Source organism: Scomber japonicus, chromosome 20 (genome assembly GCF_027409825.1).
Source record: "Scomber japonicus isolate fScoJap1 chromosome 20, fScoJap1.pri, whole genome shotgun sequence".
NCBI lineage: Eukaryota > Metazoa > Chordata > Actinopteri > Scombriformes > Scombridae > Scomber > Scomber japonicus.
This window is the reverse complement of record NC_070597.1, coordinates 17,761,314-17,773,977: the sequence shown is the minus strand read 5'-3', so window position 1 is coordinate 17,773,977 and position 12,664 is coordinate 17,761,314. Positions and strand designations below refer to the sequence as shown.

Sequence of the window (12,664 nt, the reverse complement as noted above, 5' to 3'; positions counted from 1 at the left end):
GTTTCAATAAAAAAAATGTTCCTTGAAAGGAATTTGTTCCTGTTTGACAATTACAATACACACTTGACACATCAGGCACTAACTCATGATGTTATAACGTCTGTATTGAAACTGGTGATTCCTAAAATTCTGGTGAATCTATAATATCCACTGTAATAGAGAAGTGCAACTAAAAGTGAAAAAGAGGCTTGTGTGTCATTTCTGCCATACTACGGTACTACCAGACAGATTTTCCTTCAAGTGTTGGAAGGAGGAAGTGTTGCAATTGGCGGATGACTGACTGACGATCACAAGCGTAAAAGGATGGTCCAAAATCCCTTGTACGTATATTGTCATGTGGTAGTCTTGCCAACATGTGACAATGCACCTCACTCTGGTTAATCATTGCAGTAATCTGATGTCATGTTATTGTAACTTCCAAATGAGAGAAACCATAATATAATCTTCCACATACAATAACTGAAACTCAATTCAAATGTGTAAATACTGGCAGGAGGAAACAAACAATATTCATCTTCATTTTTTTTTAATTCTAAAAATTATTTACACATTTTTTAAGAGTGAAAAAGGACATAAAAAACAGTCTTTACAGAGACATGATCATAAAAATGTTATTTGCCAACAGAATGGATGATCCAGTACTGATACTGATAGAAATTTAAACTCAGTTTTACAAAGCAGAGATGGCTTTGGCAGCTACTCTCCTCCCCAGCGGCAGAGTCAGGTCAGTGATAGCCAGGACCACTCTAGGTTTGGCCAAAGCAGGCAGCTTCACCAACTCAGAGACCTGGATGCACAGAAGTAGACATCTTTATTTATCAGTCAATATTGTTGCATAAGCCAAGCACACAAAAAAGCACCTCGTCATTGCTTTTTACAGGATGTTTTGACCCTTGATCTGGTTTTCAGGGCAACTTCCTTCTTTGCATGGTGAATGTACTTAAATACTAAAAGCACATTCTTTTCTTAATCTGGTGCATACGCAAGCGCACAGCATAACTCAAAACCCTCCTCACTGAATTCTAGTCTTTCTCACAGTTTTATCCCTCTTCACTAAAGTGATCAATCTTGAAACACTGAGTTTGGGAAGGATTTCCAAACCCTTTCCAATAATGTCTGATGTAACATCCACATCCCATGCTTCCTTATCACAACCTGTCTGGCCTCCACTCCTTACACATTACTCACCATTGTAAAGGGCATGAACTGCAGAATGCTTCCACGACTTCCTTGCTCCAGGCAATCGACACACTCCTCCATGAAGCTCTGTACGAACTGGGTGTGAGGTCCTGCCATCTTGGAGCCAAGGATGGAGGAAATGAGGAGGAAAAGGTTGGCTGGGGAGATGAGAAAAAGGTGGATGTTAAGCAGTTCTCAAATGTTTCAATTGGCAAACCAAACTCAGTACTGTAAATTGCACTAACTCCCTGAATAACACAACAGTTATGCAACAGTAGTTTCTGTAATACTCTCAGAACCACTTGACCACTTCCATTCAAATACATTTTAAATATTATTTTCATGTTTGATAGCTTGGAAGTGTCTACGCTGGTTTCAAATATTTCTTTAAGTTTGACTTTGATAATAAAAGCACTTTCTTAACAGTTTGACCCTAAACATTGACAAATTAAAGGAAAAACCAAAACGTTTCTTAGAGAGCCACAAGGCTAGAGAACAGCTTCATTGCTCTTTGACATAGATTTTCTGAGTTTCTTGAACTCTAGTGGAGGGATGAACACTATTCTTCAAAAGACTTCGGTTTTGGTTAATGACCACTGTCAAACACAGCTGTCTAAAATCTCCCACAGATTATCGATTTGATGGAGATCTAGTGGCTGTGAAGGCCATGGTGTATAATTCAGATTATTCTCATACGCAGCAAACCATGTATGAATCTGCATTTGAGAGCTTCTACCCCAAATTTCATTGTACTTGTGCAATGACAATAAAGACATTCTGATTCTGATTTGTTACATCTGAACTAATTAACTCATGTTTATCCTTTAATTTGTCTCCTGTCTATATCCTTAAGTATTTCATTAAGGAGGCAGCAAGGGAGGCATAGAAAGTAAGACACATGTTCTTTGTTTCACAAGCCAGAGGTGTGATTCATTTCTTTGTGCAGGAATTAAACGGAAGATGGATGAATATCTCACCCAGGACTCGGTTAAGAGGGTCCCTCATGTTGACAGTATGAAGCTGGGAGGCAGAGAGGGAGCTGCTCATTGATCGATCTCCTTTGAGAAAAAACATGATGTCATTTTAATTTGTCAATTGGGGAAAGAAAAAAACAAAACATACACAAAACAAATGTCAACAGCTAAGCTGAGGTTATATTGTGTTGGTGTTTGACGAATGGAAATTCGAGTTACGGTTGTGAAACCCATTTACCGCCTGACGTTATCTCCTTCCTTTGTTCCTAAAAATAACATCTACTTAATCACTACACGCACAGTAATGGTAACTGTTGAAATCACCATATTTTCAAGTGAATTTGATGATGGATCAGTTTCTAAATGACTTGTCATGTTTCCATCTGGGTGTCACCAAACAGTCATTTTTCCATGTCATGCTGAAGAATTTTTTTCCCCCATTTGATTGTAGACAACTAAATAAATAACAATTCCCAAAGCCAATAACCTCAATGCTCTTTACATCTGTAAGATTGGTTGGATGATGAGAGTAGTTGTCCAGAACCCACATACAAAACCTCTATTGCTGTCAGTCTCCCTCCTGTTGTTGAATCGTTACAAGTAAAAACTGCAGTGCTCAAGTTAGAGCCTGCCGACGGGCAAGATGCTGCCACTCACTTGTCTTTTAAAGGTGAGAGAGGCTGATTTACAAGCTCATTCACGCTCTTCTATAATTTAGCCTGAAGGACTTACCAGAAGCAACTTGCTTGTAACATGATGTCAGAAAGTTGATTTACTTAAGAAAACTGTCTGATATTTTATATAACCCCTCTGCTGCTCAGACTGAGACAAATGGCTGTAAGGTCACAGACTTCATAATACAACTGTGTATTAAACCCGGACATTTATAGACTGACCTGGACTGGAAAGGGCTACAGGCTCATCTTCATTGGAGCTGAGCAGACGCATTAGTTTAGAGGGTTGAGTGTCATCCAAGGGAAAGAGGCTACTGTAGTCCTGCAGCCAACAATACAAATGTGTTACACAACATTGTCTTAGAGATGATTTAAATAATACTTATTACCAACCTACTTATTTTTAGTGTCAATTATTTAAAAAAAAATCTAATTATATTATTTACACAATTCAACATGTTGGTTCCTTATCTTGAAAATTTCACAAGTGATACAACACACTGCCCTAATGACACATACTGCACCCCGCCTTGTGTGTCTGCTTTACCTCAATATCTTCCCGCTGCCTTTTGCGTTGATGAGCGGAGAACAAGCCTTTGTGGTGAGAGGAATAAGAGCTGAGTGCACACCACACAGACAGCCTGAGGGAGTCATCAGAGGAGCAAAGTTAACGCCTGACTCCAAACTACAAAACTCACTCCCACGGTCATCATCAACCCTTAAAGTATGAAGCTTCTCTTACTTGGCCAGTGCTTTGCCAGGTGGGTCTGCAAGGCTTTGCCAGTGGGCTGAGTCTGTGAGCAGGTTGGGCAGTATGGTACCCAGCAGGGTGAGGGTGATCTGTTGAGTGTCCAGGCAGAAGATACTGTAGAGCAACTCCACCACTCGATTGGCCCACTCCTGTCGAGTCTCCTTCAGCAGCTCCTGAAATAGTACAGAATGCTTTTTTTGATACCACAAGATTGAGCCTTCATCATCTTAAAAAAAAAAAAAAAAAAAAAAAAAGGTACCATGTGAAGTGTATGATAAAATGGAGCAATGTTTTGATGAGTGGTCTCACTGTTGTCCCCATTATACTGTACTGTAGTACACAAGGGGTTAATGAGGTTAAGGGGTTGATGCCGATACCGATATTAGGGAGCAAAAAAATTCTGTTATCGATACGACTTTTGACAAAGATATGTAATGGAGGCTGTGATATTTTACAGTTTATTAAACTTGAAATAAGAAAAATGTTCAAGTATACATACAATGCTGCTTATATAACTAAAAAGGCACATATCGGACAACATATTCACAGATACCAATATATCTGTGATAGGTCAATATCGGCTGACCGATATACCTACCTTCACCAAATTGTTAGTGAACCAGAAGACCCCTCCCATGTTGAGAAGACTCTCAAACAGATGCAGGGCTCGGCTGTCTACCCAGCCTTTGCGTAGCACTGTCTGGAACTGCTTGCTAAGGGCTGTGTGGATGGGTTCCTTGGCCGGCAGCAGGTTGCGGTAGGGGATCGGTTCCTGGCCCTCAACTGGGGGACGCAGAGTCGCAGCTGTTTGTTGGAAGACGTCGGCACACATGTGCTCCATGATGGAACTCATAATTATAACCCTGGTGAAAGGGAAAATTTGTGTGTGGGGGGGTAAGTGGTAGTGTAGATGTAATTGTTAATTCATGTAATAATGTATTGTAATTGACTGTCCAGCAAGTACAAGTTGCTGTGTAACTTAAATATTTGTACCGTTCATTGTAAAACTGCAGGGTGTTCTCCCCGTACAGTGGGGTCACAAGTTGTCGGATCATAGTCTGGGGCTTCTCCCTCTCATCCCGCCCTAGCATCCTGACGTGGGCCACCAGCCAGGCTACAGCGCAGATCGCCATACTACACACTTTGCCCTTGATGTTGTCAGTGATCTTCTACACTCGAAGAGAGATGACGGATTACAGCAAGAAAAGAGGAAGGAAGAATGTTGTTAGAGGAAGGTGGAGTAAAGTAAAAGGACTGATGATTCCGACTAATATAGCATCCTGGCACACTGTGTCATATGAAAACTTGAATAGAATAGGAAAATGACATCATCAGCGGGTTATCACTGATGCAATAACTACTTCAGTTTCCACAGGATGTGGACATCCTCACTTGAAGAATGAGTCAAAAACGGAATGAGGAGAATATTTCGATATGTAGGGGCGTTTAGAAGAAAAAGAATGTCGTCTATTTACAGGAATATGAAAGAAAAAAAAAAAAAAAGAGTATGAAGACTGGACAGACCTGTACTGCTTCCACAGATAGCACACCATTCTCCCACGCATTCAGAACCTCCAAGATAGCCGCTGGAGTGCTGAGGCAGATTTCGTGCCATTTCACCTGACTATGAGAGCAGATAAATGACAAAAGAAAGTCCACATTTTAGAGAGTGGCTGCTCAAATAAATATTTTGCAAGTTTGTTGTAGATAATCTGACTTAGCAACATGTACTTTGCAAATAGGAATGAAAGCAGTCTTAATCAAGTGTTCAGCCTACTGAATTAAAACAGCACTATCAAGCAAATCAAAAGCACCCACATTTGAAAACAAAAATAGATACTGGTAATGACGTTTAAAGCATAGTTTGGTGGGTTTGTGTGTGGGAAGGAAGTTCAGTCATCTCAGGCATACAGTCAAACCGCTGCACTTACGTAAATGTAAACAAATAAGTTCTAAGGCTGTGAAAACTGAAATGACTAAAAACATAATGACATACGGAAATGTTAAGATCGTTGTAGACTAAGGATGATTTTGGGAAACTAGAACCAGTCCCATGACAGAAGATTTGTCTGCAACTCACACTAGCTTCATCTCTGAGGAGTTGTTGAGCAGGGTCACCAGGCTCTCTACTTTGCCAGGCTCAGGTCTGAAGCAGGGGTGGTCTGGGTTCAGAGTCTTGCCCTCTTCAGGCATACACGTCTGCAGCCATGTTTCAAAGAAGGGCGTCTCACCTGAGGGACTGGGGTCTGACAGGATCACCTGGACAGAGGAGACAAAAGTCTGCCATGTACTGTATGCACTCAATTAGGCTAAACTGACTACAATGGAGAGATGACACAGATCCCATTAATGTGCAACCTAGCATCCCCATGTACTGACCTCAGAGCCATATGTCTGCACCACGTGGCAGAGCATGAGGAAGGAGATGTCGAAAAGCAGGGCCCGTACTGATGCAGATTTAGCTGAAGGGAAAGGAGGAAAATCCGCAGTGTTAGTAACTCATGCAACAGAGGGTATGTCAGTGAAGAAAGAAATTCCCACATTGGAACACATCACTCTTGTCTTTGCACTCACATCCTTCGCCGCTGATGTGCTTGGGAAACTCATTAAGCCTAGAAAAAAGAAAAAACACTGTTAAAAATACACTTCACAGGCTAACTGGAATTTCCAAGTAGGACACATTGCAACATCTGAAATTTGCCACCCTTCAAAATATGTGTTTGTTTTGGTGGCACAGTAACTAGGTGTTCTAAAAGTGATTTGTCTCTTTTTACACTAGTCTCCAATTTACTCACTTAATGAACTTCCGGGCAAAGGATTTGAGTTTCCCAGTGGCAGCCGCTGCTGCCAGGAGCAGATCGAGGCTCTTCCCAGACAACATGTGACCAAGAACCCCGAGAAGGCCCTCAGGAGACTTAGAGTGGTCAGCATCTACTGTCTAATGAACAAGTAGGAAAAACATGTTCATTTTTCTATACAAAAGGTGCAGTCATTGCAGTGCTGCCATCTTTGAAAACTGTGGCAACTTTATTGGGATGCTGTAAAAAGTTTTTTTTTTTTTTAAAGGCAAGTTGTGTAAAAGTCTATAAAATCTTGATCAATTATGTGCAACTTAACATGAATCCTCCACAGTTCCCCTCCCATATAAAAATATAGTTTTGTGAGAAAACTTTTGTCTTCTTCAGTTACTATTGATTTTGTCTTGACATGTAACTTTAAACATTCAAGATTTAAGATACTATATTTCTATTTGTACATGCACAGGTTACATGCACATGAGTTCTTGTGCGTCAGTAAAAAATGAATTACAAATATTAAGTTAAAAAGGAAATGAAAAGTAAGTGGTAAACTCAGAGATATTTCACTATTTGCAGCATTCAAACAATTATTCACAGAGCTTCTAATGAAGTACAGAAGGAGGTAGGATTTGCTTATTAGACAAAAACACCACAGTGCATCATGTTATACTAGAATATAAATAAAGGTTTTGAATAAATAAAACAAGCAAGGTGTTTGTGTGCCACATGCAGAAGATTCCCTTGCATCTCGTTGCCATGGTGCTCTAGTTGCAGGAAGGAATGGAGCTCTAATGGCGCTTTTCCACTATACAGTTCTAGCGCTACTCGACTCGACTTGGTTTCCATCAGGGATAGTATCTAGTACTTTTTTAGTACTTGCTCTGCTGCAGTTTCCTAGATGTAAGAGTATCTCCCTATCAAGTGTTACATGGGTGAAAACTCAGTTTCAGTAAAAGATAAGAGATAAAGAATAAAGAAAAAGATACAACACCAGGCAAAACCTGTCAGAGACAGTACTGCAGCTTTTCACACTGTACCCCTTCTGAGCACTACTTAGTACTGTTCAGACCAATGATCATTGATCAACAGCACTGTAATATTATTTATATCAGATTACAATGCATTACCTTGAGGATATTGGTGACAGTAGGTTCAGCTCTCAGGATGAGACCGGGATTAGGCTGGATGTTGGCATTTTCTGCTGTCTTTAGCCTTGGGGCGAACTCCCTGTCCTCGGTCCTGAATCAAATGTGCAAGGGGAGGGGGAGGGGAGGTAGAGGAGAGGGGAGGGGAGAGGCAGAGAAGGAGGAGAGGGAGAGAGAGAAGGAGAAAGAGAAAAAGGGAGAAGGCAAGGAGGAGAGGGGGATATGGAATGTGGGATATTATGTCAATATGGTGAATAAAAATGAATTAATCATAATTTTAGAAAAGGGTTAGGGTTAGGGAAAACAAGGTTTACTGCTGGACTTGATTCTTGATACAACCCTTAAGTTGACATGTTCTCAAACATATATGTTCACTGTGAGACGAGAATGTGTACCGTTTTGATGTGAGGGTGGAAGTATTTGAATCAGACAGCAGGCCAAGCTTGTTGCACTCCTGTAGCAACATGCCGAGACAGTCACAGCTATGGGAAGAAGGAAAGGAAATCAAAAAGTGAAATTATCAAGGTGCTGCCTTACCTGAAATCCAGCTGTCTTTATTATCTATATTATCTAGGAATGAAATAACAGGCAATGAAACGTCTGTAGCAAGATTTTAACACCCTTACTTGCATCTTTGGTCAGCTTTGTCCAGCAGTGGTGTGAGCTTGAGTAAGTACTGAAATGCAATATTCACATCCTCCATGAAGTCCTGTAAAATATATTTGCAATGGTTAAAAGTTATAGTGAAGGTTCATTACATTTTAAAAACACAAACAGTTGATTGATATGTTAGACAGATAAGTTTGACAGTACTAATTGCTTTTAAATAAATATCAGTGACTTTATTGAGTGGATAGCTTTACCTGTCCTTTATCACCCTGAGGATACTTCTTAAGTCGGAGTAGAACTTGTGGTATCTAGGAAAATAAAAAAAAAGAAACACATTTCTGTAGGCCGAGCAGTGGCAGCATGTGCAAAGATGGCAACAATGTTAATTTAATTCTGTCAGTGGCACCTATACTGTGGCTCACAGAGGCAATATGTAATCATGTTTGATTATGATCATGATAATTATATATCAGACGTAAATCAGTTCATAACACTCAATTTTTTTGACTTTCAGATTTAATTTAAAGGAAAAAATACAGTCAACACTTAGGCAAAGGATAACTGGAAGACAGATCACAAACAGAGAGGAGCCGGTCCTCGTAATAGAAATAAACTGCACCTTAAGGAATGTGAAGGCAGTCCATTTAAGCTCTTCTGTGCCCTCTGGTGACTCGATGAGGCCGGTGAAGCAGGCCTTCCATATCTCCAACACAAAAAGAGGAGCAGGGATTTGCTGTGGAGGACACAAGTTTGGAGAACACTGCTGCTAAAAACAGTAAAATATATTGAAACCCTGCCCATATCCTTCAATCTGGCCAGTGTAATAGAGAAACTCCACAAGTATGACACAATAAATATAAAACTGTTCAAAGTGCTTTCACTGATGTGCTAATGATAAGGTAACAGGAGCACTAGGAAATATTTTAACACCAAGGTAGCTTTGCATAACATTTCTCTGCAGCTAAAGGTTCACCTGCATCCTTTTGATCATCATCAGCTGCTCCACCAGTGGTTGCGTCTCGCCTGTCAAATTCATGGTCCCTTCAAGCATTATGAAGGCATGGACTGATGGGAAGGAGGCGTGGACTGGAGGGTCACTCTGCACAGACAGCATCACGGGAATACTGAGGAGAGAGTGAAAAATTAGCACAAGGCAGATTGATTGTTATGGTCATTAAATCAACGCACTGTCACGCTTAAGTTTAACAGCGTTAGGCCAAAACGGCATGATAGCTCTGCCTCATAATGAAGAGGGAATCCTTACCCTTTTACCAATGACACACTTTCCTCTAATTTAGTCCTCAGAGTCTGGTTAGGCACGCTGCTGAGGCCATCGGTCACTTTAAGCATTGCTTGCTCCACATTGCTCCAGGAACCTGTGGATGAATAGCAGCAGAAACACTGTAGGACATCATCTTCATGATAAGCATACACAATAACATTTAACTAAAATGCATTTTTTAAAGTTTAGGTAGCATTCTAGTATCAAATTTACTGACATTATGATCATTTCTAATATTTGACCATTTTCTATGCCACTTAATTACAAGTGATCAGACCTTTTCTTATGGCTGCTTGCTAATACATGTGGAAAAGCCTAAATCGTGGAAAATCAATGATTTACAAATTCCTTATTGACTATTTACAAGTGGTAGCATGGTAAAGGGGAAATAAATAATTTTGGAAGGGCAGAATTATCATCATTTATGTGTTAATATATCAATTATCTGATATACTGTGAAAACATTTATGCATTGTGCACAATATCTCTCTCTCACACACACACGCAGACGCACGCACGCACACGCAGAGACACACACACACACACACACACACACACACACACACACACACACACACACACACACACACACACACACACCTTGATCCTCCAACCGAGCGATGTGGACAAGGGCTCTGTTTTTGGTGCTGCACATCAGAATGTGTAGCCTCTCCTGGCAGGCTCTCAGAATGGCCTCCGTGCTGGGTGATAGGCCCAGTTCCCTCAGCCTCTCACAGTACCAGGCACAGCCCTGCAGCAGCCACACCACCACCCCAAGCAGAGCCCGGCACAGCCCAATGCATTCCTCTGCTTTCCCGTAACAGCTTCATAGTCAGAGATGAGATACAGAGAGTAAGACACCATTTAGAAGAGAAGAAACTTACAAAATACATTTCTTTGCAGACCAAAGACTACAGACAAGTAGTAAAACAAACTGTATAGTATAGTATAGTATAACTGGTGGAACATGGGTGATTTTGGTGTTATATGATCACTATTTCTAGCACTGATCAAGGCCTTAAAAGCAGTAGCCTTCTGGATTAGCTGCAGGTGTGAGCCAATCAAAAGTAAAAGGAAGTCATTCATTTTGGGAATAGTGCTTTTTGCATTTATCATTTCTTTTATAGTTTAATCGTACCAAACAGTAACATATAGCATTATTATAAAGAATAGCTCTGTTTTATGAAAAACCTTTATTCAAACAATTAACTATTAAAGTTAGAGGGTGTTGTGCATAGGGACAAATCATAATCTTCCTGATATTGTGCAGGTTTGGATTTGGAATATTTGTATGAAAATGATGATAGAAACCAAAACTGGAATAGAACTTTTACATACCTGAGACGATGGCAGAACATATCCATCATCTCCAACAGTGACTTGACGCACAGCTCTCGAGAAAAATCATCAAACTATCGGAAAAAAACATTCATGAAAAGTTACATTTTATGATAAATGCATATTCTCATAACTGTCATCAATTACATATTTACCTTGCTGAGAGCTGTGAGTACACTGGAATAAGACACCATCTAAAGAGAGAGAGAGAGAGAATAATGTTTACAACTTGCAGTTGGACACACTGCTCAGTTAGACCTTTTTTCAGACCACAGCTTTTTCTCTTACCTGGGAACTTATGGCATATTTGAGGTAAGACAAAATAAGGGGGTTAGGAGAGGGGCCAATCATCGCCTGCTCCATCAGGGCCTCTGGAATATATACAAACAGCATGTAGTATATATAACACAACTGGTGTAATAGTACACTATTGACACGATGGCTGGAGAAATGAACTATGTGTCTTCTGACCTGCAAGGTTAAGGTAGTCCCATGTTGCTCCCTTTGGAAAGTTTTTCTTTATATTAATTGCCCACTGGTAGTCAGTCCAACGCTCCTTCCATGCCTGAAGAATGGCTTGTTTCAAATTGACCACCTTCATCCTAGTTTTTACACACACACACACACACACACACACACACACACACACACACACACACACACACACATACATTACCGCGTGAACTAACAGCATAAAATAACTAAATATCCAAAACAAAAGTATTAAGCTATTTCTAGGAACATTTCTATGCGATAAAAAACAGTCTAGCTTGCTTTACGTTTTCAATTACTATGCTGGCTGTCGTTAGCCGTTAGCTACCGGTGTCATTCCTCGCTGTATTATGATATAGTCGAATAAACGGGTGCAAATATGCATAAAATAACAACAGAAAAATAACTAAATCCAGTCACACTGTGTTTTCTTATTCTAAAGTTGAAGATTACCTGACGTTCTCAGTGTTTTTCACTGCAAAAAAGATATTTGTTTACAACGGATCCACAGCTTCACAATGCAAGAGGCGACATTTTTGCTCTAAACGTCGTGAGCGTTCATTGGTTCATTTCGTCACATGTCAGTATTCCTTTCGCTGATTGGTTTAGAAAGAGACCCAGCTGCCCCACGACCGCGTAAAATGGGCGTGATGACGTAGTAAAACCGAGAGATGTCGCTCTCCACTCTGTTTAAAATCAAAGCTCGACGCTTGTGTGTAAAGTCAGAGAAAGGAAAGGTGAGATAAAACTGACTCCTCATTGAACCCAGTTGCTCAAAATAAGGCACCAAACTAACCAGCTGGAAGAATTCAAATTAGCTGTCAAATTTGACATTCGTGCATTTTGGCTGAGAAAACTCATTGCACGCACCTAACTTTTTGGTCAGTACAACTAGTACCAGACGAAATAATATCACTTTGTATTTTCACGTAAGAACACCTGGGCGAGTTATTGCAAAGTCTAAATAACATTTTATTTTATTTTAATCTTTGTCAATTATCTATTCAGTGGAGTACATACATGCTTTGTTGTCTTATGTAACCACCCCATTCAGTTGTGTGATTCACTGCCTCGCCTCGTTGCAGTATCTGTCCTTGTGTTCATTTCAGTTATTTCAACAGGCCGGGGTGTTTAACTATCATGTGGCACCTTAGACGTCGAAAAAAGTAAAATATTACTATGTAAAACAGCCAGTTACAGTAGAAACATGATTTGAAGGGTCAGAGGTTGAGCAATGCAAAATTTGGGGTTGGTTTCTTTATTAGGAGATCATCAACAACAAAAATAAAGTATTATCCTAAATACTTCTCTAACTATACACAACTTTATTTGTTGCACACCACATTTATTTTGAAACAGTAATAAAATATCTCCAGGCATGGTCTGTGGACTTTCCTTAATAACTGTCTCCTGTCTCTCCAC

The 12,664-nt window shown here is 40.1% G+C and overlaps 1 protein-coding gene across 2 annotated transcripts; it reads right to left on the bottom strand.

The window, feature by feature from the left end:
* Positions 1 to 526: 526 nt before the first annotated feature.
* med24 (mediator complex subunit 24) lies at positions 527 to 11,781 on the bottom strand. Of its 2 annotated transcripts, none has more exons than XM_053340971.1 (26): positions 11,696 to 11,781; positions 11,222 to 11,352; positions 11,039 to 11,121; positions 10,906 to 10,944; positions 10,751 to 10,824; positions 10,013 to 10,236; positions 9,395 to 9,506; positions 9,104 to 9,254; positions 8,750 to 8,863; positions 8,385 to 8,438; positions 8,148 to 8,230; positions 7,917 to 8,003; positions 7,504 to 7,615; positions 6,374 to 6,516; positions 6,153 to 6,190; positions 5,958 to 6,040; positions 5,659 to 5,837; positions 5,103 to 5,202; positions 4,572 to 4,747; positions 4,177 to 4,441; positions 3,570 to 3,751; positions 3,375 to 3,468; positions 3,050 to 3,149; positions 2,157 to 2,237; positions 1,189 to 1,337; positions 527 to 787 (listed from the first exon to the last, which is right to left on the bottom strand). In XM_053340971.1, exons 2-26 carry the CDS (start codon positions 11,349 to 11,351, stop codon positions 671 to 673), a joined length of 2,970 nt encoding a protein of 989 aa, XP_053196946.1. In that variant the 5' UTR covers position 11,352; positions 11,696 to 11,781; the 3' UTR covers positions 527 to 670. The 2 variants fall into 2 exon arrangements, with proteins under 2 accessions (XP_053196946.1, XP_053196947.1); XM_053340972.1 differs by having other exon boundaries at positions 7,504 to 7,603.
* Between the last annotated feature and the right edge of the window lie 883 nt (positions 11,782 to 12,664).

Excerpts from the sequence above, each read along its gene's own strand:
- med24 (XM_053340971.1), bottom strand. The coding sequence starts at position 11,351 with ATGAAGGTGGTCAATTTGAAACAAGCCATTCTTCAGGCATGGAAGGAG. Across the intron at positions 4,442-4,571 it reads CTGCAGTTTTACAATGAACG|GGTTATAATTATGAGTTCCA; the intron begins GTACAAATATTT and ends CCCTTTCACCAG. Across the intron at positions 1,338-2,156 it reads CCCTCTTAACCGAGTCCTGG|CCAACCTTTTCCTCCTCATT; the intron begins GTGAGATATTCA and ends TCATCTCCCCAG.